We start from the raw sequence: 25,863 nt of genomic DNA on the forward strand, positions 1-25,863 counted from the left end.
TCCCACAAACTATAGAATAGGTTTATTAAGATAGCTAGAAATTATGTTGCAATGGTGTTTATAGAGCCCCAAGGGAGACTGTGACTGTTTAAAGGGCCACACCCATGAAGTTTAAAGAGATAGTCATAGACATCCACCTCTCCCCTCCAGACTCCTCTCCTGCCCTTCCAGTCTCTTCCTTCTTTTCTAACCAGTGATCTCCATCGCTCGCTCGTGGAGAGGTGTTGTGCCTTGAGGCTGTCGAGTCAAACCAGTGAGGACAGGATCCCCAAAATGTTCATTTTGTTACTTCCAGGATTTCTTGCAGCTTTTTCAGTGTTTCTCTCCAACCAGATGTCTCCAGGAACTGCCCTAGCAGCTCAGAACACTACCTCTTCAAGGTACAACCATTGTATGTTTCTCTGTCTTGTTCTAATTCGTGCGGGTGCCACAGTGAGATTGACATAGCCCCACTTTAGGGCTGATTGACAATTTGTTGTGGCTCCCTTGGTTGGGATGTTGTTGTGTAGATTGTTGTGTTCTGGTGATAGAGCTGATTGCTGGCTTTGGCACCATAAAAACACCTAAATATAAGGTGACGTGCTGCCTAGTTGGGATTTTCAACTAGGCTAGAATGAGGTTATGCACTTTTCTAGAATATATTACTTAAAAGACACCTTTATCTTCTCTTTACTGAATTCTTTTAAAAAAAAACATTTTTATTGCCCCTTTTTCTTCATTTTATAACACAATTTCAACTTTGCAACAGCGATATGCTGGTTTTATCAGCACTTTTTAAAATATACATGATATTATATATCCTAATTACGTTCATTTTTCTCTTATTCATATAATATTCAACATAGAAAAATAAAAAATATATAGGAACTTTATATTATACGACATACTTATATCTATTGTTTCCATAGCTCTAACATAGTTCTCTATACATTTATCATTCTATATATTTTACTTTACACTTTTGTACATTCTGGTAGTGATATTGCTTACAATATGTATTATTCTATATAACTTTATACCTGTATTTATTTCTGGTTTAGTAATCATCTTTCATCATTCATTTTCTAATCTTTGCATCTATTATCTAACCAATTGTACCATAGGTCCCATATTAAATAATACTGTTTCTCCTTTGTCTTTAATTTATATTGTTAACCTGTCCATTTCGGCACATTCTAATATTTTGTTTATTACCATTTCCCCTGTAGGTATGCTTCCGTTTTTCCAATTTTGTGCATACGTGATTCTAGCTACTATTATTACGTGTAACATTAAATATTGAATTCTTATATTATATTTACCTGTTAGTATTCCAAATAAAAATAGTTCTGGTTTTAGGTCTATTTGTTATTTTACCACCTCCTCTAACCACTTTTTAAAATTTTTGCCCAATATTTTTTGGCCAATGGACAGGTCTACCACATGTGATAATAAGATTTTTGGTGACATATTTGGAAGCATTTTTGCCAACCTTGCTGGTGGCAGATGCCATCTATAGAACATTTTGTACAGATTTTCTTTATATGATGCTGACATTGTTAATCCATTATTTCTTTCCCACAGTTTTTGCCAATTGCCTAGTTCTGTAATGTACCCAAAGTTTTTTACCCATGTTATCATAGTTTCCTTTACTAATTCTTCTTCCATTTTAAAGCTCAATAGGTAGTTATAAAACTTCTTTATCAATTTTTCACCTATCCCCTGTAGTATCTTATTCAATTCTTGTGGTTCACTATAAGTTGTAATATCATGAACTGCCAATCCATATTGTCAAAGGCTTTTTGTGCGTGCGAGAAAATCAATGCTAGTTGCTTTTCAGGGTTTTTTGTAGTCCACATTTAGTAGTGATATTGGTCTATAATTTTTGATCTGTGTCTTCTTTTGATATTAGTGTAACGTATGCTTCTGTCCAAGATTTGGGTAATTTGGCCCTTAATAGCGCATCGTTATAAACTTCCAACAATGAGGATCCTAATGATTCTTGTATGTTTTTGTACAGTTCTGCGGGGAGGCCGTCTGGACCAGGAATTATATTATTGTTTTTTTGTTTCTTATTTGCCTGTGTTATTTCCATTGTTGTTATTCTTTTGTTTAACATTATTCTCATTGCGTCAGTTATTTTGGTTTGACCAGGTTTTTCCAAGTATTGTTTAGTAATGTCTTCTGATACATTTTCTTGGCTCTACAATTTCTTGAAGAATTCATGGGTTATTTTCTTTTTATCCTTGTTTTGATGATAAAGAATTTCCTTCTCATCCTGAAATTGGTGTATTATTTTCTTATCTTTTTCTTTGTTAGCTTATATGCTAGCCATCTACCTGGCTTATTTGCACATTCCAAAAAAATGTTTTGCCATTTTGACTTTTTCTGCCATTTCATCTTGTACTATTAAATTCAATCTATCTTTTATTAAATCCCTTTTTTTTCTTTTGTTTTTTTTCCTGAATTTTTTAAAATCCTCTTTCTGTTGGTTTTTTCTTCTACCCTGCATTTTTATTTATTTATTTGTCAACAAGTACCAGGAAACAAGTATGAAAACACATGAAAAAAATGGCACAAATAATTGGATATAAATAATCAAAACATAGCCATAAACACAAAAAAAGAGTACATATAAATGGGACTGTAGGACAGGGACGGTAGGCATGCTGATGCGCTTATTCATACCCCCTTAAGGACCTCTTAAGAAATTTGTAAGGTCCACAGTAGACAGTTCAAGGGGTTTATAGGGATTATATCTGTTTGCGTAATACTTGAAATAGATCTATACTAGTCTCCCTTTATTTATTTATCAGCAAATACAACACAAACATAGCAAAGGAAACATTAAAAATAAAAATGGTTTTCTGCCTGGATGGTCTTCTGTAATGAGTCGAAGGACAGAAAGGGGGAGTAGTGAGCTCCCTCCCATATTTGGGCATACCAGGGGTTGTAACACAAATACATACCTATTTCCCTGGCTCAGCTGATAAGGAGGAGAGCCTGTGGCTTAGTGGCTAAGACATCTGCCTAATATGTAATACATCCCAGGTTCAAATCCCATTAAGGGTATGGCTAGCTGATGAGAGCTAAATAGCTTGAAATAGATCTATACTAGTCTCCCTCTTTTTATTTATCAGCACAAATACAACACAAACATAGCAAAGGCAACATTAAAAATAAAAATATGGTTTTCTGCCTGGATGGTCTTCTGTAATGAGCCGAAGGACAAAAAGGGGGAGTAGTGAGCTCCCTCCCATATTTGGGCATACCAGGGGTTGTAACACAAATATACATACATGCATGCATGCATGCATACATACATACATAGAATAGAATAGAATAGAATAGAATAGAATAGAATAAATTTAATTTGTTAGCCGCTCCCTCTCCAAAAGGACTCGGGGCGGCATACAATAAAACCCCATACAAATATACATATACATACAATACATATACACATACATATAAACACATACACGTACATGTACATGGAGGAGGTAACAATCATTAAAAGCATACAATAGTAATCATAGAATTAAAATTAACAATTAAAATACCCTCAGTTAAAATTACAAATTTAAAAAAGACTGTCAGGAGCAATGGGATAAAACTATGGTTGAGCCAGGCCAGCTAATTGGAAAAGGTGGGTCTTGAGCTTTACACGGAAGGAGCGGAGATCGGAGGTAATCCTGATGTCAAGGGGGAGGTCATTCCACAGGGCTGGGCCCATCACAGAGAAGGCTCTGCTTCTAGGCGTCGCCCCCCGACACTGTTTAGTGGACGGCACCTGGAGAAGTCCCTCTCTGTGCGAGCGGATTGGTCGCAGGGATGTATGGGGCAGGATGCGATCCCGCAGGTAACTAGGTCCTGTGCCATGGAGCGCTTTAAAGATCGTAATCAGAACCTTGAAACACACCCGATAGACCACAGGAAGCCAGTGCAGCTCGCGCAGGAGAGGTGTTACATGGGAGTATCTAGTACACCCCATAATCACCCGCGCGGCCGCATTCTGGACCAACTGCAGTCTCCGAGTGCATCTCAAGGGAAGCCCCATGTACATACATACATACATCAAGATTGTCTATGTGAAAAAAGGGGAATGTTCTTAAATAGCATTTGATATTATTCATTAGTCTTTATTCATAAATTATTTAATATTCGCATTGATAGTTTTAAGTTAATTGCAGTTTTACCTTAACTCAGATCACATTTTTGTTCTGGGCCTAGCTTTTTTTTTTTTTGCAGTGGTAAAATTCATTCTTTTTTACTACCGGTTCTGTGGGCATGGCTTGGTGGGCATGGCAGGAGAAAGATACTGCAAAATCCCCATTCCTTCCACACTCCAGGGGAAGGATATTGCAAAATCTTCATTCCCTCCCCACTCTGGGGCCAGCCAGAGGAAGTATTTGCCAGTTCTCCAAACTACTCAAAGTTTCTGCCACTGGTTCTCTAAAATCGATCAGAACCTGCTGAATTTCACTGGTGGGGGGCCTAAACAAAGACCACTTTCATATGGGAATAAGCAAATCATATTTCTCTGCATACCTTCAACTTTTGTCTTTAGGAATCTGTAAATCACATTCCTTAAAGCAAGTAGAATAATTGTTCAAAAAGAACAATCAAGTAGAACATGGGTGGGAGGTTTTGGTCATCTCATTATCTAGGAGTTAATCTATGGCTTATCGTATTATATTTGTTCTCCAGGCTTGAAAACATGGACAACCTTACTGCAGCAAATACCTTTGCCCTCAACCTCTTCAAGATGATTCGTGCAAATGATTCTTCCAACAACTTGTTTTTTTCTCCTTTGAGTGTGTCATGTGCACTGCTAATGGCCACGCTGGGTGCCAGAAATAACACAGAAGCTCAGATGTTCAAGGTATATCAAGATACAATTTATCAAAAAGAAAAAAGGAGGTTGGAGGTTATTTGGTCCCCACCCTTCCTAGCCAATTTTGAGAACATCTATATTATTTATTTATGAAGTACATTTTGCAATCATGCAATTGTGGGCAGTTAATTTATCATCTGCTCTAAAAAGTTCTAAGTACACCCATCACTTCAACCTGGCTACACTCTTAAGATGATGCTGTTCGTGCAATTGCCAACTGTCTGATTAGCTTTTGAAAAATTCAGCAAGCACAAGACATGCCACTTCTATCGATATTCTTTAACTGTGCTCTCAATTCTCATCCAGATTTGGGATTCTGTTTGCATGAGGATGGGAGCAGCTCCTATTTGCTTGGAATGTAAACAGTATGCATAGGAAGTCTGATAGGGATTCAGCCCTCTGTGCTTGACTTCTTCAAAGCCATTATGGCAATTGCTAATTCTGGAAGTAATTCTGGAAATAGCAATAGCACTAAGACTTATATACTACTATATAGTACTTTACAGCCTTCTCTAAGCAGTTTACCAGTCAGCATATTTCCCCCTACATTATGGGTCCTCATACCAACCTCAGAAGGATGGAAGGCTGAGTCAACTTTGAGCCATTCAGAATCGAACTCCTGAAGTGAGCAGTGAGTTTGCCTGCAGTACTGCACTCTGTACTACTGTGTCGCTATTAGAATATGGCATTATTTCGGACAAAAGTCCTTAACTTGAAATCCCAAGATTTGAAAAACCATTTTTGCTGATCCTAGAGATACCCTTCACCACAATTACCCCCAAATCAGGACAATTTAATGATATGCTGAGACATCATTTCCTTTTAAATAAAAGAAACTCAGAAACTTGGGGAATGTAGAGGTTGACACAGAATCTTGGTTCTGGTACAGGTTTGTTCTTAAATCGAGGATATCAATAGCATTCATTTATTTCTCAAATATATAGATCACCCAGAGTCACTATGAATTAAAAAAAGGTCTAAAATGATTTTTAAAAAAACCAAAAGGACAATAATACAGGCCTACCCAACAGAATCCACTCAAGGTGGATGCTTCCTAACTTTGCACCTAGGGAAAAAAGCCAGTTCTTCAAGGCCCATTTGAAGGATGGCATGATCAGGGGAACTTGAATCTCTGTGGCAAAATAGTTTCAGAGAGCAAATATTGTGAGGGAAGGCAAAACATGGCACTGATTTAAAGATGGCTGCTATAGCAGGTACAAGAATGTTCCTTCTGCTTCTTAAAAAAATATTTTATGCATGGAGAGGTTGCTCTGTGAGATTTAGAAATCTATTTTTCCAGGAAGAGAACATTTCTGAAAATCCTCTATCCCTCTTGCTTGTCAGTCAAATTGATTTTCACCGGAGATCAATAACTAGGACTTTCAAAGATGGAGAAGTCCAAAGATGTGCAGTAAAGTCAAGTCAAGCTTAACTTTTAGTGACTTATTGGAAACCCATGCGGTATCAGTTTCCTTGGCAAGAGTAGGGAATCAGTTGGCTTTAAGAAAGGTTTCAGCCTCCTCTGCAAGCTTGGGGTTCAATCACTACCCAAATATTAATTAGGCCCAACATAGGCTTTCATTAGCCATTAACTTTAAAAGCTATACATCTGCAGGTAATCCTTCAAAAAAATTAGCTCCAGAATATGTAGAGATTGTTTGAAATGCTTAAGATTATCCAAGGTCTGCTATTGTTGTATTACATTTTGAATTGATGTTAAACTTAATTTGATTAACCATATATCGTCTTATAGGTCCTATCTCTACCCAAAGATGGGGAGGTTCACCAAAGATTTGAGAAACTTATTTCTGATATCAACAAACCAGGAGCCAATTATAGCCTCAGTCTAGTCAACCATCTCTTTGGAGAAACATCATATGATTTTCTTGCAGTAAGTTACATACATGTTGGATAACTGGCTGGGAACAGTTTGTCTTTTTGTTCTAATGTTTGTCTATCTCATTGCAACTGCTCTAATAAAGTACCAAATATTCCTATGGTTTTACTTCGTCTATTGATGTATCTAGAGGGGAAATAACAAAGTCTACCTGCTTTTACTGAGAATGTTACAGGAGCACACAATAGGATTTTCCTAAATATAGAACTTTCAAATAAAAGTCATAAATAGGACCATATGATCCATAATTGCCAGATATATTCTTGAATAAGCTATGTTATTTTAAAGTTAATTCCATACAAGTTCCTAATAGCTGATATTCCTTTTCTTGGCTGTATTAACTATCTAATGGTATTAGCTGGTTTTAGGTAATATTCAGTGTAATAAATAATGTTTCCAGATTGTTAATTTGTAGACAAATGAGACAAAAACAATTCTTGTTCTTTATATTTGCTTCTGTTATTGAGATGTCATTGTTTCTTAAGTCATTTATAGAATCCACTCAGAGATTCTACCATGCAGGTCTGGAGAAACTGAACTTCAAACAAGCTCCAGAAGATTCAAGAAGACATATAAATGCCTGGGTAGCAGAGAAAACCTCAGGTAAGAATGATAATAGAGTTAATTAGTAGCTGCGTTAAGTAACACATGCAATAATGTGTGTGCATGTGAGAGAGACAGACAAGGCAGGCAAATCCACTACAGTTAACCATTATTTGCTACAGCCCATCAAACCTCAAATGAAATTATAGCCATGAATAGCTTATTGGTTTTATCGATGGACACATCTGAGCATATTTCCATTATTTAACTTGCCTGTTGTTTATCTTGTATATGTGTGGTAACCTTACTAAATGATTATATAGTATGGGCAAGTATATAAATGTTAAGTGAGGGAGGATGGGTGGATGGAGGTTAGACTGGCCCTGAGAAAGCAAAATCTATATTTCATCTTCAATCAGAGGAACTCTCTGAGTGACCACCACCATTTGAGCTCTTGAAGAGAGAAATCTAATAATTAAATTAAATTAAAATGAAGAAAGAGAGAAGGGGGAAGGAGGGAGGTAAATGTTGAGAAATAATAAATCTTATCAATTAAAGCAGTTTTTTTTAAAAAAAAAACTTTCAAAGGTAAAATTCAGGATCTGCTTGTCCCTGGAGTAATTGATTCGCTTACAAAACTGGTTTTGGTGAATGCTATCTATTTCAAGGGGAACTGGGCAGATAAGTTCAACAAACATCAAACACAGAAAAAACCATTCTGGATTAACAAGGTATTCATTTATTATCACAGTAAAAGAGACAATCTGGATATTTTAAGTTGTATTATTTTGTATGTATCTGAAGCAAGTGTGGAATTAATTTGAAATATTCCTGTAGCAAAGAAATTGCTTACTCCTTACATTTTATTGATCTTCATGGAAATGGTTGAAGCATGAAGATCAGTCATCTTGAGTCCTACAGACTTTGTGTAAAGCAATTCAGACTTTTCAGTCATTGAAACTTTCTAGTTCAGCACCACTCCCACTAATTTTATGTGATTAACCCCAATAACTACAGAGTGATTAGTGAGTATATTTGCTGAGCATATAATACAATAATAATACAATAGTAGAGTTGGAAGGGACCTTGGAGGTCTTCTAGTCCAACCCCCTGCCTAGGCAGGAAACCCTATACCGTTCCAGACAAATGGCTATCCAACATCTTCTTAAAGACTTCCAGTGTTGGGGCATTCACAACTTCTGGAGGCAAGCTGTTCCACTGATTAATTGTTCTAACTGTCAGGAAGTTTCTCCTCAGTTCTAAGTTGCTTCTCTCCTTGATTAGTTTCCACCCATTGCTTCTTGTTCTGTCCACAGGTGCCTTGGAAAATAGCTTGACTCCCTCTTCTTTGTGGCAACCCCTGAGATATTGGAACACTGCTATCATGTCTCCCCTAGTCCTTCTTTCTCTTAAGCTAGACATACCTAGTTCCTGCAACCGTTCTTCATATGTTTTAGTCTCCAGTCCCCTAATCATCTTTGTTGCTCTTCTCTGCACTCTTTCTAGAGTCTCCACATCTTTTTTACATCGTGACGACCAGAACTGAATGCAGTATTCCAAGTGTGGCCTTACCAAGGCATTATAAAGTGGTATTAACACTTCACGTGATCTTGATTCTATCCCTCTGTTGATGCAGCCTAGAACTGTGTTGGCTTTTTTGGCAGCTGCTGCACACTGCTGGCTCATATTTAAATGGTTGTCCACTAGAACTCCAAGATCCCTCTCACAGTTACTACTATTGAGCACGGTACCACCTATACTGTACCTGTGCATTCCGTTTTTGTTGCCTAAATGTAGAACCTTACTCTTTTCACCATTGAATTTCATTTTATTAGATAGTGCCCAATGTTCAAGTTTGTCAAGATCCTTCTGTATCTTAAGCCTATCTTCTGGAGTGTTGGCTATTCCTGCCAGCTTGGTGTCATCTGCAAATTTGATGAGTTCCCCATTTATTCCCTCATCCAAATCATTGATGAAGATGTTGAAGAGTACTGGGCCTAAAACAGAGCCTTGGGGTACTCCACTGCATACTTCCCTCCATGTAGATGCAGTTCCATTGAGGACTACACGTTGAGTGCGGTTGGTCAGCCAGTTATGAATCCATCTGGTGGTGATGCTGTCTAACCCACATTCTTCTACTTTATCTAGTAGTAGGTTATGGTCTACCTTATCAAATGCCTTACTGAAGTCCAAGTAAACTATATCAACGGCATTCTTCTGGTCCACTAATTTTGTCACATTATCAAAGAATGCAATAAGATTAGTCTGGCATGATCTGTTTTTGACAAATCCATGTTGATTTTTGGCTATTACTTTGTTTGCTTCTAGGTGTTCGCAAATTCGTTGCTTGATTATTTTTTCCAGAATCTTTCCTGGTATTGAGGTCAGGCTGATAGGTCTATAGTTTCCTGGATCTATTTTTTTCCCTTTTTTGAAGATGGGAACCACATCAGCTCTTTTCCAGTCCTCTGGTAGTTCCCCGGTGTTCCAGGATCTCTGAAAGATATAATTCAGTGGTTCTGAGATCTCGTCTGCTAGTTCCTTCAGAACCCTGGGGTGTAATCCATCCGGTCCTGGTGATTTGAACTCATCTAGGGTAGACAGGTGCTCACTTACCATTTTCTTCCCTATTTCAATTTGTGTTCCTAATCTGATTTTTGTGGTGCTGCTTTTGACAGGTTGGACTGTTTTATCCCTTTGTGTAAAGACAGATGCAAAACATGAGTTAAATAGTTCTGCTTTCTCCCTGTTGCTTGTCACCTTCTTGCCACTTTCTCCTAGCAATGGACCAATTGTTTCCTTAACTTTTTTATTGTTTTTAACATGTTGGAAGAAGCTTTTTTTGTTAATTTTTACTTTTGTGGCAAGCCTTTCTTCATTGTGAGCCTTAGCTTTCCTCACTTCATCTTTACATGCTCGGGCTGTTTGCTGATATTCTGCCTTAGTTATGTCCCCCTCCTTCCACTTTTTATACTTACCTTTTTTGTCTTTCAGTTTGTCAGATAGTTGTTTATGCAGCCATGCTGGTTTCTTTTGGGAGCTGATATCTCATTTTTCAAAATTTCCCAAGCTTCTTGAGTTGTTTTCCCCTTGAGGATTCTCATCCATGGAATTTTTCCCAAGCTCTCTCTAAGTTTATTGAAATTAGCTTTCTTAAAGTCCAAGACTCTAGTTTGGCTTTGTTCTACTACTTGTCTTTGGATAATGTTGAATTCCAATATTGCATGGTCACTTAACCCCAGGGTTCCTATGGCTTCAACACCTTCTATCATTTCCTCTCTGTTAGTGAGGATTAAGTCCAATATGGCTGATCCCCTTGTTCCCTTCTCTACTTTTTGGAAAACAAAGTTGTCTGCTAGGTTTCTTAAGAACCTGTTGGATCTTCCACTTGGTGCAGAGTTTGTTTCCCAGTTGATGTCAGGGTAGTTAAAATCTCCCATTACTATTGTGGTGTGCTTCCTACATACCTTAGTTAGCTGACTAGCAAAAAGTTCATCTACTTCCTCTGCTTGGTTGGGTGGCCTGTAGTATAGACCTATGGCAGTGTCATTTTCCCCACAACCTTTAATATTGACCCAAATGCATTCAAGGTAGTTCTCATCATTGTTGTGTTCTATTTCTGTAGAGATGTAGTTATTTCTTATATATAGTGCAACTCCACCTCCTCTTTTATTTGGTCTATTTCTTTTAAATAATTTAAATCCTTCTAGCTGTATGTTCCATTTGTCGGTTTCATCCCACCAAGTTTCTGTAATGGCAATAATGTCGTATCTGCCCTCTTTTACTTGAATTTCTAATTCGCCCTGTTTATTCCTCATACTCTGTGCATTCGTATATAGACATTTGAGTCCATTTTGATTGACCCTGTGTTTACTGTCTACATAACCTGTGTTATGACTGACTGCCCCTATTTTCTTGCCACTTGTGTGATTCATGCACATGGTATGGCAATCACTATTAAATGCTTGGTTTTGCTTGACAGCAGGAGTGATAATCTTACCCACACACACATCTATGTTACATGCACTTATAACCCTATGAATTTTAGTTTGCTGGGGACAGAAATGTTCTGTATCTATTAATTCTCTGTCCCCGCTCTTCAGTTTAAATGTTTATCAAGAAAATCTGTGAATTTAACGCCAAGTAACTCAGTCCCTTTCTTGGATGGGTGCAACCCATCTCTTTTGTACAGTTTTTCATTGGACCAGCTACAGGCATCATGACTAATAAAACCAAAGCCTTCCCTTTTACACCACTCCTTTAGCCAAACATTAAACTCTGCTACACGCTGGCCCTTCCCTTTTTGTTCCTTATATACAGGTAAAACCTCTGAAAAGATAAGCCTACAACCTATACTATTAAGTTCATATCCCAAGTTCTGGAAATCATTCTGCACAGAAAGTACATCTTTTTGGGACAGATCATTTGTGCCAAGATGTATAATAGCATTAACGTCACAGTCCTTACTTGCATTCTTGACTATCTTAAGAATACGCCTCTTGTCTCTGCTGGCAGTAGCACCTGGCAGACACCTGACCTCTTTTAAAACCTCCATATCCTCTCCTAAATTTACATCCCTTACAATTGAATCACCAACCAGAAGGTGGCTTCTCTTTTTGCTTACCTTGCTCTTCTTCTGTGACTGATGTGTGATATCTGGTTCCCCATTTCGTATTTCCGAAGAAGGTACTTCGTTTTGGACCATGATCCCCTGCTTATTTGAGTCATCATTATCACACCTACCTTGACCTATCTCTTTAGTGTCCCCATTAAGGTCAGCAAGGGCACTATATCTGTTTTGCTGGGTCACAGCAAAAGCTTTGTGTTTATAAAGGTGAAACTCGAAAAATTAGAATATTGTGCAAAAGTTCATTTATTTCAGTAATGCAACTTAAAAGGTGAAACTAATATATGAGATAGACTCATTACATGCAAAGCAAGATAGTTCAAGCCGTGATTTGTCATAAATGTTATGATTATGGTGTACAGCTCATGAATACCACAAATCCACCATCTCAGAAAATTAGAATATTACATGTAATCAATAAAACAAGGATTGTACATAGAACAATATCAGACCTCTGAAAATTATAACAATGCATATGTACTCAGTACTTGGTTTGGGCCCCTTATGCAGCAATTGCTGCCTCAATGCGGCGTGGCATGGAAGCTATCACCCTGTGGCACTGCTGAGGTGTTATGGAAGACCAGGATGCTTCAATAGTGGCCTTCAGCTCTTCTGCATTGTTCGGTCTCATGTCTCTCATCTTTCTCTTGGCAATGCCCCATAGATTCTCTATGGGGTTCAGGTCAGGCAAGTTTGCTGGCCAATCAAGCACAGTAATCCAACAGTCTTTGGTGCTTTTGGCAGTGTTGGCAGCTGGAAAATGAAGTCAGCATCCCCATAAAGCTCGTCTGCAGAAGGAAGCATGAAGTGCTCCAAGATCTCCTGGTAGACGGCTGCGTTGACCCTGGTCTCAATGAAGCACAGTGGTCCAAAGTCCTGTAGCTCAGTGGTCCAAAGTCCTCTTTTCTGATGAGATCAACTTTTGCATCTCATTTGGAAACCAAGGACCCAGAGTATGGAGGAAGAATGAAGAGGCCAATCAAGCACAGTAATTCCACGGTCATTGAACCAGGTTTTGGTGCTTTTGGCAAAAGGTGCTTTTGGCAAAAATAGGAACCACCTTTGGTGGGAAGGTAACAGCATTCTGTGCGCCTTCGGTGTTTAGTCATGCCGGCCACATGATCATGCTGGCTCTTTGGCTTTGAAATGGAGATGAGCACTGCCCCCTAGAGTCGGGAACGACAAACATATATGTGCAAGGGGAACTTTTACCTTTATAAAGACTGGTAAATCTGGTGGATAGCTGAGACATGATAAATGCTCATATAAATGCTCAATTTGACTTAAAAGTCAAAGCAAAAGATGAAAGATTTAAGCAGAAGGGGGAAAAAACCCTAAGGCTAAATACATGATAGAATTATTTGCATTTCCTATGCATTTGAAAGATTTCTTCTAACATACATTTTCCCACTTTTAGAATGAAAGGAAAACAGTGCAGATGATGTTCAAGAAAGCAGAATACAACTTTGCCAACATATCGGCCTATCAGACTTCTGTTGTTGAGCTTCCATATGGTGATGATGATTTGAGTATGTTCATTCTGCTCCCTGATGAGATTGAAGATAACTCTACTGGGTTGGAAAAGGTTAGTTTTTCTTTCATGAAGCAGAATTTAAGCCCTTGCCCATCTGAAAACATCTCTGATACTAACTGTACGCTGTTCTTTTTAACACTGAAGCTAGGCTTTCTGCAATTATAATTAGTGTTATTGGGTTGACTTGTATTTTTCCTTATTTTGAAAAGATGCAAAAAAGTCTAAAGAACACCAGTGAATGCCTTTATATTTCAAAGAATTGTATACACAGGGTGATTCCATCAGTAGCTGATAGGTACAAGGCAATTGATAAGATTGCCAATAATGTACAGAATTTCTTCTGACATTACTAAGATGAAGGGATTCAGTTTTTGATTCTTCAATTTATACTGTTTAATGTAGAAATAGCTACCAAGATTCATAGCGTGAAGGAAGGAATAAAAAAGTTCATATAGCTGAGGTATTTTTGTGCGTGGGTATGTGCCTTTAAGAAAGGTTTAGCTTCTGGCAACTATTTGGATAAATCCAAGTAGTTTATTTATCCACTCCAAACACAAGTTGTTTGCCCTAGTCTACTTCCTAGGGCTAAGTGAGTGTGACTGGATCCATATCATCAAATCTGGTAATTCATATCAAAGTGATGATTTATAATCCAGCGCTTCTAACAACTATACCAAGCTAGGTCTCATTTTTTACTTTTCTTTCAGCATTTTGAACCAATTTTGTTGTATTTAAGTACAATGACAATAAAGATTATACGTATTTCTTTTAGCACAATTGTAAATTATTGGGTTTTGGGGAATGAAAATTGGTATAAAATTTAACACAAACATGAATAAATTATAAAAAGATTTCTTATCAGAAAGTGAGTTTTCTCCGATGTAATAAAGATACATTTGTCTGGGCTATTGGGAAACAAATCTAGAACTAGTGACTCTGCCATGTGGATCTGGTTTATATTCCACATGTTTGTTAAAGAATGTAATTGAGTTAGAAATGGTTATACTTTGAATATAAAGTTACATTTATATTCTTAAATTTTTCTCCTGGGTAGAAGGTCTACACCATTTTTGTGATTTAATTATATTTCCTAACATTCTAGGAAATACAAGAATTTGCAACTATTTGTAAGATTTCAAGATTTTTCTGTCATTGTGAGCAGCTGCATCATACTTATGTTACAGTAGTGGGTTGCTAACCGGTTTATTAATGGTTTTCTTATGCTGGTGCATGCGCAAAAGCATCCGTGCAGCTGGGTGGAGCCTCCCGCCGCTGCCACTACTGGTTCAGCCGAACCAGGCTCAACCAGAAGCAACCCACCTCTGTTGTGTTAGTATCAGGATACGTTACTTTGTCATACTATCAGGAATTCCTTTCTCCTTTAATGCTTTTCAACTTATTTTAGTTGGAGAGAGAAATTACATATGAGAAACTCATGGACTGGATTAATCCAGAGAAGATGGACCTGAGAGAAATTGAACTCTCCTTTCCCAAATTTAAATTGGAAGAAAAATATGATCTGAAGCCTGTTCTGAGAAACATGGGAATGACCGATGCGTTTGATGAGGGCAAGGCAGACTTCTCTGGAATGTCAACTAACAATGATTTAGTCATCTCTGAAGTTGTTCACAAAGCATTCATAGAAGTCAATGAAGAAGGCACTGAAGCAGCTGCTGCCACTGGTGTAATAACGGTATTTAAGAGTTCAGGTTTGGCAATCAAAGTCGAAGCTGACCATCCCTTCCTCTTTACTATTATTAAACGATATACAAAAAACATCCTGTTCTTTGGTAGGTATAGTTCTCCATAGTGGGTGCATCCAACATATGTTGGTACAATGGCTCTGACCCTCAATTCCTCATCAGATTTGTTTAAACTATGTTGTACTGAACTTTCACTATCACACTTACGATCTTCTCTGTAATTAGGGTAGAGATAGTTCCTTTGTAATACTCTATAATACTGGATTTTAATTATTTCTTTCCAGAATTATTTTTAATCAATTGAAGAAAATAACTTTTTAACACAAGTGTTCTGACTGGTAGATGAATCCTGCAAAATTGCTTTGTTTATATAGGAATGTGGGCTGTGGAGGACTTGTTGTTAAGCATGAATCAAATGTATTACAGCACAGATGTAAATATGTATCTGTCCAGTGTAAATTTCCATGTGATGATACAAGAACAATCAGCTCAGATTCCATTGTGACTTCATGTTTTTTTTTTTCATTTGAGTGACATCGTGGCTAGTTATGATGCCTCTGCTTGGCTTATAATAGCAAGTGTACGCAGTGCTAGAATGAGCACACATATATAATTTTGTGACCATCATTTAAACAAGCAGTTTGATCTATGTTACTCAAATATCTACCAATGATATTGACCTTTATATAATTCTTATTTTGCTGCAGTCTTTCTTGTAATCAAAACTGAAATAAAGAGCCGTTAATTATGTTGCTTTCAGATTTATTTAACAGCTGGTATGGTGATAGACCCGTTACATCAGGGGTCCCCAAGTCCCGGTCCGCAACCCTGTACCAATCCATCATCCTTTGGGAACTGGGCCACGAAAATAGCAGACAAGCATGAAAAGCTTTATTTATACATGGACGGGATTAGATTGAGTGCACAAACATTTCCCCTCCCCCATCACTGCCAAGCCATGTAGGCAAAGGGTGGGGACCGCTTGTTTATGTTACTCAGCTCCCATATTACTGAATTTCACCACTTTCATCCAGATTGTATTCCAGGAAGTCCTTGACTGTAATCGAACCGAGAATTACAGTCTTAACTCAAGATATCATGTGACCGGATTCTATGGTATGATAGTTATTATGATGGTCATTAAGTGAACATGTGGTTGTTAAGGAAATCCATTTTCCCCAATGGACATTTTTTGCTGGCAACTGAAAGTGAAAGCTGGAAACTGGCAAAAAAAAAAGTTATAAATTGTGGTCATGGGACCACCGGATGCTGCAAATAGCCATAAAAGTGAGTTAGTTGCCAAGTGCCCAAAATACAATTGTATAACCACAAGATGTGTGCCTGTCTTAGCTTAACTGTGAAACCACATCATAGGTAGCTCTGGGGAGGACTCTTGTAACTTTGTTAAGTGACCGGTTGGAAGTCAATGACGACCTGTAGGATAAAAAATTATTTATTGGATTAATAGGATGGAATGGATATCCATTTCAGCCAAATGTCCATTAAATTAAATGCATTATTTTAGCAATGAATAATGCTGGTGGGTGTTGCTTCCCCTCTCTCTATCACAGCAAGGCATATCCCACTGATCCATCTAATTTAAGGGTGTCAAGCTCAAGGTCCGTGGGCCAGATCCAGCCTGCCAGGTACTTAAATCTTGCCCGTGGGGCCAGCCTGGAGATAGCAAAGGACCAGGTTGCGGTGCCTCTGGCAGCCAAAACAGGAGGGGGGGCGTGTATTCCCCCCCCCCCCCCGTGCCCTGTTTTCAGCCTGGCCAGCCTCCTGCAGCACTTTGCCGGCCAAAATGAGGTGCAGGGGTTTTTAGCTGTCCAGGCTAAAAAAGAGTGGGGGGGGAGCATATGCCCCCCTGCACTCCGTTTTGGCTGGCAGGGTGCTGCAGGTGGCGTTTGCCCCAACTCCACCTCCTCCTGGCTCGTGGAGAACTACAATGCTGATCCAACCCTCAAAGAAATCCAGTTTGATACCCCTTACCTAATTCCTCTCAAATCTTAACATGTACCCTTTCTTTTGTGGCTGCCACATCCCGAGAAAGGATTTTTATCTGGATTCATCTACCTATGAGAGAGTTGTGTGTAATGGTTAAGGCATTGGACTAGAAACTGGGAGACTGAATTCTAGTTGTGCCTTAGATATAAAGCCAGCTGGGTGACCTTGGGTCGGTGGTACTTTCTCAGTCTTTGGAAGGAGGCAAAGATTTCTGAAATCTTTCCAAGGAAACTGCATGGATTGATCCAGGAGGTCGTCAAGAGTTCACTTCTCAAAAGCACCTGCACACACCCGCACACCCCAAGATACAATACAAGATCTATCAAACAACACACTAATTGATTAAATATCTTATTGGCAGTTATATGTATGAGACACTGGACAGTTGAAAAAAAGGATACTTAAATAATCATTGTGCTCATTAATGCAAAATGTTCCATTTGCAAGTGGCACATGATTATTTAGAAAATGTATGCTAATTGAGCAATCTGAATTAAGGTGTCTGTATATAGAGCAGAGTTTGTTAATATTAACTGGGTGGCTGATTGTACACTTTCATTAAGAAGCAGATTGCATAAAGTGCCACAAGTAGTTCCTCGTTTATTTGAAAGCCATACATAATTATACGTTATAATTGTATACTATACAATTTGCACAGTAATTGTAGATCAGTACTTTCCCCTCTGCACTTAGCATGAAGATCAAGTTCATAGTGATTAACATATGTAGCATTATTTACAAGGATTATATCAACGTCCTGTCAAAATGATTTACCGCTTCCTTTTCCCCATGATTCCTAGCCAAACAGTGTGGCTAAATAAAGCTGTGATAAAAGGGGATCTATGCCTAATGTATCACGCAGTGTTTGATATCAGCATTATTAAAATAATTTTGGTTGGGGTCATTACTTTTGTTATTTGTTTATTAGATTTGTGGGCCTCTCTGGTCATAGTAGATGGAACGGCATACAAACTCAAGATTGCAATTTAATTAAAAATAAATGAGGCAGCATGGTTGTGTTAATCCATTTACTATAAATTTCTACCGGTGAAGCCGATGGAAAGATGCTGGCAGGATGAATAAACAGAAAGTAAATACTCAGAAATGAACCATTCGTGCAGAGGACAAGGTCAAAGTTCTCCACAATATTGTAAGCCGCTCAGAGTGGCCAATAAATTAAATAAATCAATGAATGAATGAACGAACAAATGAATGAACAACTTTCTGAGGTACAGTAGCCTAAGGGAGTGTGACTAGCAAACAATCACCCAGTGAAATGACAATACAATATACATGAACTGGATTTTTCTGATTCTATCTGAATAATTACATCACACTGCCTCTTAGTGTTTACTTATAGTAATACCTAACATTATACTATTTTACATTATTTGCATTTATTTATATAGTTAGGTGCTTAACATTTTTAAATACTTATTCCTTTCCCGAAAACAATAATTTTCTTTCATATTTACTCCATTTTGTGCTGACACAACTGTTTTCTGAACAGCTTTTTTTTTAATGGTGTCAGAAAAATGAAAGATGTGTGATTAAAGTTGCAGTCTGTATCTACTTACACAGAAATAAGCCTTGCTACATTCAGTAGGAATTAGTGCAGTGATGGCAAAACCGGGCATGTCAAAAATTTGAAAAACTTTGACTCTTCTCCCCAAACAAAAGAGAAACAATTTTCTGTCTCCCCACTATCTGAGACACCCCGAAGAGTGACATTTGGTGACAGTGCCAAGCAGGGCCGGATTTAGATGAAAAGAGGCCCTAGGCTATTCCACTTATGGGGCCCTTTCACCTCCCATTTTTAAGTTTGTAAATTACATGAGAAATAATAAAATACATAATTACTGTGATATATATCAATATATTAAATGAATGTTGTAATTGGTACTAACCTTTATAAAAAATGTGGCACGGATAATAAATAAAAATAAAAGGCCCCTCTTGATCTTGAGGCCCTAGGCTGAAGCCTAGTTAGCCTATAGGAAAATCCGGCCCTGGTGCCAAGGCTGGTCTGGAAGTTTTTAGCTCAGGCACCACCACTGCCAGTCAAAAAGTCCGTATTGTGCCATTCCCCAAAGCTTGCAAACCTTGGGGAACGGGGCAATTGCCCCGGGCCCAATGCTCCAGAGGTTTTGCTGTATGCTGTTTAACTCCAAGCATTTTTTCTTTCTATTCACACACACAAACACACACACACACACACACACACACACACAGTTGACTCCCAAGTCTGCTCTGAATCACGTAAGGCATTCGTTCTTAAAGCAGCCTCAGGGAATGCTTTTCTGTGGCCTCTACAGTCTCTGAAAAACCTCACAAAAGCAAGTCCCCATTCTTGTGTAATTGTCAGAATACATAGGACAGCATGCCTCTCTCGCAACCACCTGAGGATTCGTAAGCTGCACCTGATTCTCACATGGCCTCTACAGTCTCCGAAAATCATGAGAATGGGCTGTGCTTTCAAGAACAGCAATTGTCAGATGTTAGTAAAATGTTGTTGTGTCACACTAAATGTCATGCCATGTTACCTTTGGCATACATGTCATAGATTTGCCAACACCAGATTAGGGCTGTCCAGACAGCCAGTAATTGGAAGAGTTAAGAGCTTTATTTCTTTGTGGTCATTTAGTGACTCCCTGTAGTTTTGCAGTTCAGATATAGTAGCACATAAACCAGATATAGTAGCACATAAACCATATAAATATCCATAAGATTGTTATAAGATTGTTCAACATTAAAGGTTGGCTTGAATGCATTTGGGTCAATATTAAAGGTTGGGGGGGAAACGACATTGCCATAGGTCTATACTACAGGCCACCCACCCAAGCAGAGGAAGTAGATGAACTTTTTGCTAGTCAGCTAACTAAGGTATGTAGGAAGCACACCACAATAGTAATGGGGGATTTTAACTATCCTGACATCAACTGGGAAACAAACTCTGCACCAAGTGGAAGATCCAACAGGTTCCTAATGAACCTAGCAGACAACTTTGTTTCCCAAAAAGTAGAGAAGGGAACAAGGGGATCGGCCATATTAGATTTAATTCTCACTAACAGAGAGGAAATGATAGAAGGTGTTGAAGCCACAGGAACCCTGGGGGTTAAGTGACCATGCAATATTGGAATTCAACATTATGCAAAACACAAGTAGTAGAACAAAGTCAAAGTAGAATCTTGGATTTTAAGAGAGCTAATTTCAATAAACTTAGAGCTTGGGAAGAATTCCATGGATGAGAATTCTCAAGGGGAAAACAATTCAAGACGCTTGGGAAATTTTGAGAAAATGAGATTACAAAAGCTCAGTCTAGCACAATACCAATGAAGAAGAAAAATAACAGCTCCCAAAAGAAACCAGCATGGCTGCATAAAGAACTCTCTGACAAATTGAAAGACAAAAAAGTTAAGTATAAAAAGTGGAAAGAGGGGGACATAACTAAAGCAGAATATCAACAAATAGCCTGAGACTGTAAAAATGAAGTAAGGAAAGCTAAGAGTCACAATGAAGAAAGGCTTGCCACAAAAGTAAAAAATAACAAAAAAAAAAAAAGCTTCTTCCAACATGTTAAAAACAAGAAAAAGGTTAAGGAAACAATTGGTCCATTGTTGGGAGAAAGTGGCAAGAAGGTGACAAGTAACAGGGAGAAAGCCGAACTATTTAACTCATTTTTTCCATCTGTCTTTACACAAAGGGATAAAACAGTCCAACCTATCAAAAACAGCATCACAAAAATCAGATTAGGAACACAAGTTGAAACATGGAAGAAAATGAGCACCTGTCTACCCTAGACAAGTTCAAATCACCAGGACCAGAAGGATTACATCTCAGGGTTCTGAAGAAACTGACAGATGACATCTCAGAACCACTGAACTATATCTTTCAGAGATCCTGGAGCACTGGGGAACTGCCAGAAGACTGGAAAAGAGCTGATGTGGTTCCCAAAAAATAGATCCAGGAAACTACAGACCTATCAGCCTGACCTCAATACCAGGAAAGATTCTGGAAAAAATAATCAAGCAACGAATTAGTGAATGCCTAGAAGCAAACAAAGTAATAGTCAAAAGCCAACATGTGTTTGTCAAAAACAGATCATGCCAGACTAATCTTATTGCATTCTTTGACAAAGTGACAAAATTAGTGGACTAGAGGAATGCCGTCGATATAGTTTACTTGGACTTCAGTAAGGCTTTTGATAAGGTAGACCATAACCTACTACCAGATAAAGTAGAAGAATGTGGATTAGTAAAGGTCTGACCAACCGCACTCAACGTGTAGTCCTCAATGGAACTGCATCTACATGGAGGGAAGTATGCAGTGGAGTATCCCAAGGCTCTGTTTTAGGCCCAGTACTCTTCAACATCTTCATCAATGATTTGGATGAGGGAATAAATGGGGAACTCATCAAATTTGCAGGTGACACCAAGTGGCAGGAATAGCCAACACTCCAGAAGATAGGCTTAAGATACAGAAGGATCTTGACAAACTTGAACATTGGGCACTATCTAATAAAATGAAATTCAATGGTGAAAAGAGTAAGGTTCTACATTTAGGCAAGAAAAACAAAATGCACAGGTACAGTATAGGTGGTACCTTCCTCAATAGTAGTAACTGTGAGAGGGATCTTGGAGTCCTAGTGGAAACCATTTAAATATGAGCAGGCAGTGTGCAGCAGCTGCCAAAAAAGCCAACACAGTTCTAGGCTACATAAACAGAGGGATAGAATCAAGATCACGTGAAGTGTTAATACCACTTTATAATACCTTGGTAAGGCCACACTTGGACTACTGCATTCAGTTTTGGTCGCCACAATGTAGAAAAGACGTGGAGACTCTAGAAAGAGTGCAGAGAAGAGCAACAAAGATGATTAGGGGACTGGAGACTAAAACATATGAAGAATGGTTGCAGGAACTGGGTATGTCTAGTTTAATGAAAAGAAGGACTAGGGGAGTCATGATAGCAGTGTTCCAATATCTCAGGGGTTGCCACAAAGAAGTGGGAGTCAAACTATTCTCCAAGGCACCTGAGGATAGAACAAGAAGCAATGGGTGGAAACTAATCAAGGAGAGAAGCAACTTAGAACTGAGAAGAAATTTCCTGACCATTAGAACAATTAATCAGTGGAACAGCTTGCCTCCAGAAGTAAATGCTCCAACACTGGAAGTTTTTGGATAGCCATTTGTCTGAATTGGTATAGGGTTTCCTGCCTAGGCAGGGGGTTGGACTAGAAGACCTCCAAGATCCCTTCCGTCCCTTCCAATTCTAACACAAGTGATGTCGAGCTGGCCATGCTCACACTGGCCACATATCCCCAGCCCACTCCCCCTGAGGTCGAACACAACCTTAATGTGGCCCTCAATAAAATCAAGTTTGACACCCTTGGTCTAAGGCCTATTTCCAAAACCCTTTTTCTTTTCTTTATATGCCAGCAAAATTTAATGGTAGCACTGTCTGGCCATTATTGTTCCCCTATATATGTCATGTAATACTGGGAGGTGACCATAGCATTTTCTCCAACATGTTAGCTCTTAATGGACAAGAGAACAATTGCTTATTGTTTAATTTCCAGTAAGCGTAACATAATACCCTCTGAAGTCACCCCAAACAGTGATATTGATGATATACAAATTTAATAATAAAAAATAAAATGAAAAAATAATGTTTATACAGCCAGTCACGTATACATTTAAACATTTGTCCCTTTCAGACTACTGATTATAATTATGATAACATTCCTCAAACTGTCAAGTATTTACTGAGACAATAGAAACTTGCCCCTAGGTTTCGAATGAATCATTCTTTGTGACATTGATACATGAGAATTGCGCTTCTGGATTGGCTGGCATGCTTTATCTTTTGGCTGATTCCTTCTGCTATGATTTACCTCTCTAATTCTCAAGAAATTGTCAAGTTGTGAATGACCCAATACTGGAAGTCTTTAAGAAGATGTTGAAAAGCCATTTGTCTGGAATGGTATGAGGTTTCCTGCCTAGGCATGGGGTTGGGCTAGAAGACCTCCAAGGTGCCTTCCAACTCTGCTATTGAATTGTATTGTATTGTATTGTTAAAAGAGTAAAGAAAGTATGATTAATTATCGTAACTTCAGTATAGTATCCTAAATGATACTGAGACTTATTTCTGGGTAAGTGCATAAAATAACTTTCATTTTCTTTTCTTTCCAATTGGTCTCAACTGCAATTTGAGGGGAAACTAATTGCTGCCACCCTCAATGAGGGAATGGAATGAATGTATCAGATATGCAAATTAAGTCTTTAGCTAACCTAAGGAAAAAAAAACAGAGTGGGCAGTGACAGTACTCCAACCTTCAACTAGAAAGCTAGGATCATACAATAAAATATTGAATTTTGGGGCTTCAGTTCTGACAGACTGCGTGCTGCAAGCCCTGGCTTAGTACATTTTTACTACAATTTGCAAGAAGTACGGATGCAATGGGTTATATTGAAGCAGTGAGATTTAACCAGCCAATTTATTCATGCAGAATTTGACTAAGCAATGAGGTTTGATGGTGTAGTTCAGGAGTGGGCAACTATAGCTTCTTTATTAGTTGTGGACTGCAGCTCAGGTCATGAAGCTCAGGAATTCTGGGAGTTGAAGTCCAGAGGTCATAAAGGGGCCATAATTACCCATCCCTGGTGTAGTTGAACTTACAATTTTCCTTGTGGAACTGTTTGAGGGTAACGTGATTGGGGCACTTCAGGAAAGCAAAATCAATAGGCTTTGATATCCCCTTCTATTGTCTGAGTGGCTTTTAAATATTTCCTCCCCCTACAGAATTTAGCAAATTGTGAAAAAAAAACAACCCAACCTTTTATTTCAGAATTTTGGAAATCAGTAAAGTACACACAGAACATTTTTTTCTGAAACTGGAGGAAAGGGTGCAGTCGAAGGAGATCTTTTAAGATAATGAATGGTGATAGAAAAAAAATATCATCAAGGATAACCACAAAAAAGGCTATTTGTTGAGGTGATTGATAGCACTAGGACCATGATGGCGAACCTATGTCACGTGTGCCCGAAGTGGCATGCGGAGCCATGTCACCTGGCACTCGTGGCGTCATCCGTTCCTCTTCCGGGTTTTCTGGTGTGCATGCGCACTCGATGATCAGTTGGCCTTTGTGCATGCGGCAGTGCCAGAAACCAGAAACTGGTCTTCCGTTTTCTGGCATGAGCATGCCTGCCGGCCAGCTGATCAACACCTGCGTATGCACGGTAGTAACCGAAAGAGTTGCCGGCTGGTGCACATACGCACAATGGAAACCAGAAGTTCATTTTTGGCACGCAGGTGTCCCCTGGGCAGCTCCTCTTCCTGGTCACGGCCCAGACAAAGTGCTCCCTTTTTGGCACCCAGTGCCGCCTGTGCGCGCACTTTTCAGCACTCGGTGCCAAACAGATTCACCATCACTGTACTAGGACATAATGGTTGGTCACAGTCAGTTGGTTACACCAATTCGTGGAAGCTATGGGGATTGATGGCTATTAGTCTTTCTGATAGTGTGGCTGTCTCTGAAAGCCATCTGTAGAGGCTTCGTGATGCAGCTAGTTAGCTGCTGGGCTAGATGGACTAAGGGCATTGCTTATTTTCTTAGGATTTATTCCAATACTGCCTTGATTCCTAATTTTAATTTTCTCTTGCTGTAAGGGAGCCTGAGAAAGACCATTTTTAAGGTTAAGTTCAGAATGATTCCCAGAAATATCAGATACAGAATACTGGAAGGGGGCATGAAGGAGATTCTCATTCATAGGAAGCAAAAATAATAAAAACAATGGTCAATAAAGAACACCTAAATTTAAAAGGTAACATTATAGAACAGGGATGTCAAAATCAAGGCCCAGGGGCCAGATCTGGCCTATGGGATACTTAGATCTGGTCTGCGGGGCTGCCTCAGAAACAGCGAAGGACTGGCCCGCAGTAGAGCTGTTGCTGTGAAATGTATGTATGTAGTTTTGAAATATACTTGGAATCAGAATGTTGAAACCATGAGAACTATAGAACTGAAAGTACCGTATTTTTCAGAGTATAAGACGCACCAAGATTTTGAAGACGCAAATTAAAAAGAAGTTTTTGTATTCTGCCAAAACAGGCTGTTTTTCACGAAAAAGGGCTGGTTTTTTTGTCAAAAAAAGGGCATGCATAGCATTTAGGAGGCTTATAGAGTGCTCCTAGGGGCTGCAGGGGGCAAAAAACCGGCCTGTTTTTTGCTCATGTTCGCCCTCCCAGCCCCAAGGAATACTCTGGAAGCCACCTAAAGGCTATGCGTGGCCATTTTTGCAAAGGGGACAGGGTTTCAGGAAGCCAAAAATGCTGTATTCAGTGTATAAGATGCACTCTGATTTTCAGCCTCTTTTTTGAGGGAAAAAGGTGCACATTATACTCCGAAAAATACAGTAGCTGATGGATAGACGTTGTACACAGGTATATGTGGAGACTGTCTGTCAGTAAGACAGAACAAGGAACTAAGTTATGAAATGCGTGCAGAAAAGTATAAAAAGAACGTCTTGGGGTGAGTTCGGGGCCTCTGGTCGGGGCCTCTGGCTAGGGGGTGTGGCCAGCTCAACACTCCTGTCAGAGGCACCTGTGGTGGACCGCGGTGCTTCTGCCAACGAAAACAGGCTCCCGAGCTCCGTTTTTGGTTGCCACAGCCTCCTGCA

The 25,863-nt window shown here is 38.9% G+C and overlaps 1 protein-coding gene across 1 annotated transcript in view; it reads left to right on the forward strand.

The window, feature by feature from the left end:
• Positions 1-15,926, forward strand: part of LOC309392183 (uncharacterized protein) — a 47,755-nt gene extending 31,829 nt beyond the window's left edge. The window contains exons 10-16 of the mRNA XM_081953184.1: positions 151-380; positions 4,687-4,861; positions 6,627-6,764; positions 7,256-7,373; positions 7,902-8,044; positions 13,358-13,525; positions 14,880-15,926. Coding sequence (XP_081809310.1) covers positions 151-380; positions 4,687-4,861; positions 6,627-6,764; positions 7,256-7,373; positions 7,902-8,044; positions 13,358-13,525; positions 14,880-15,284 — 1,377 coding nt within the window. The 3' untranslated portion in view covers positions 15,285-15,926. The remainder of the gene's footprint in view (positions 1-150; positions 381-4,686; positions 4,862-6,626; positions 6,765-7,255; positions 7,374-7,901; positions 8,045-13,357; positions 13,526-14,879) is intronic.
• Positions 15,927-25,863: the final 9,937 nt, after the last annotated feature.

The sequence above is a fragment of the Natrix helvetica genome (genome assembly GCF_964273705.1).
Source record: "Natrix helvetica genome assembly, chromosome: 4".
In the NCBI taxonomy this organism is placed as follows: Eukaryota; Metazoa; Chordata; class Lepidosauria; order Squamata; family Natricidae; genus Natrix; species Natrix helvetica.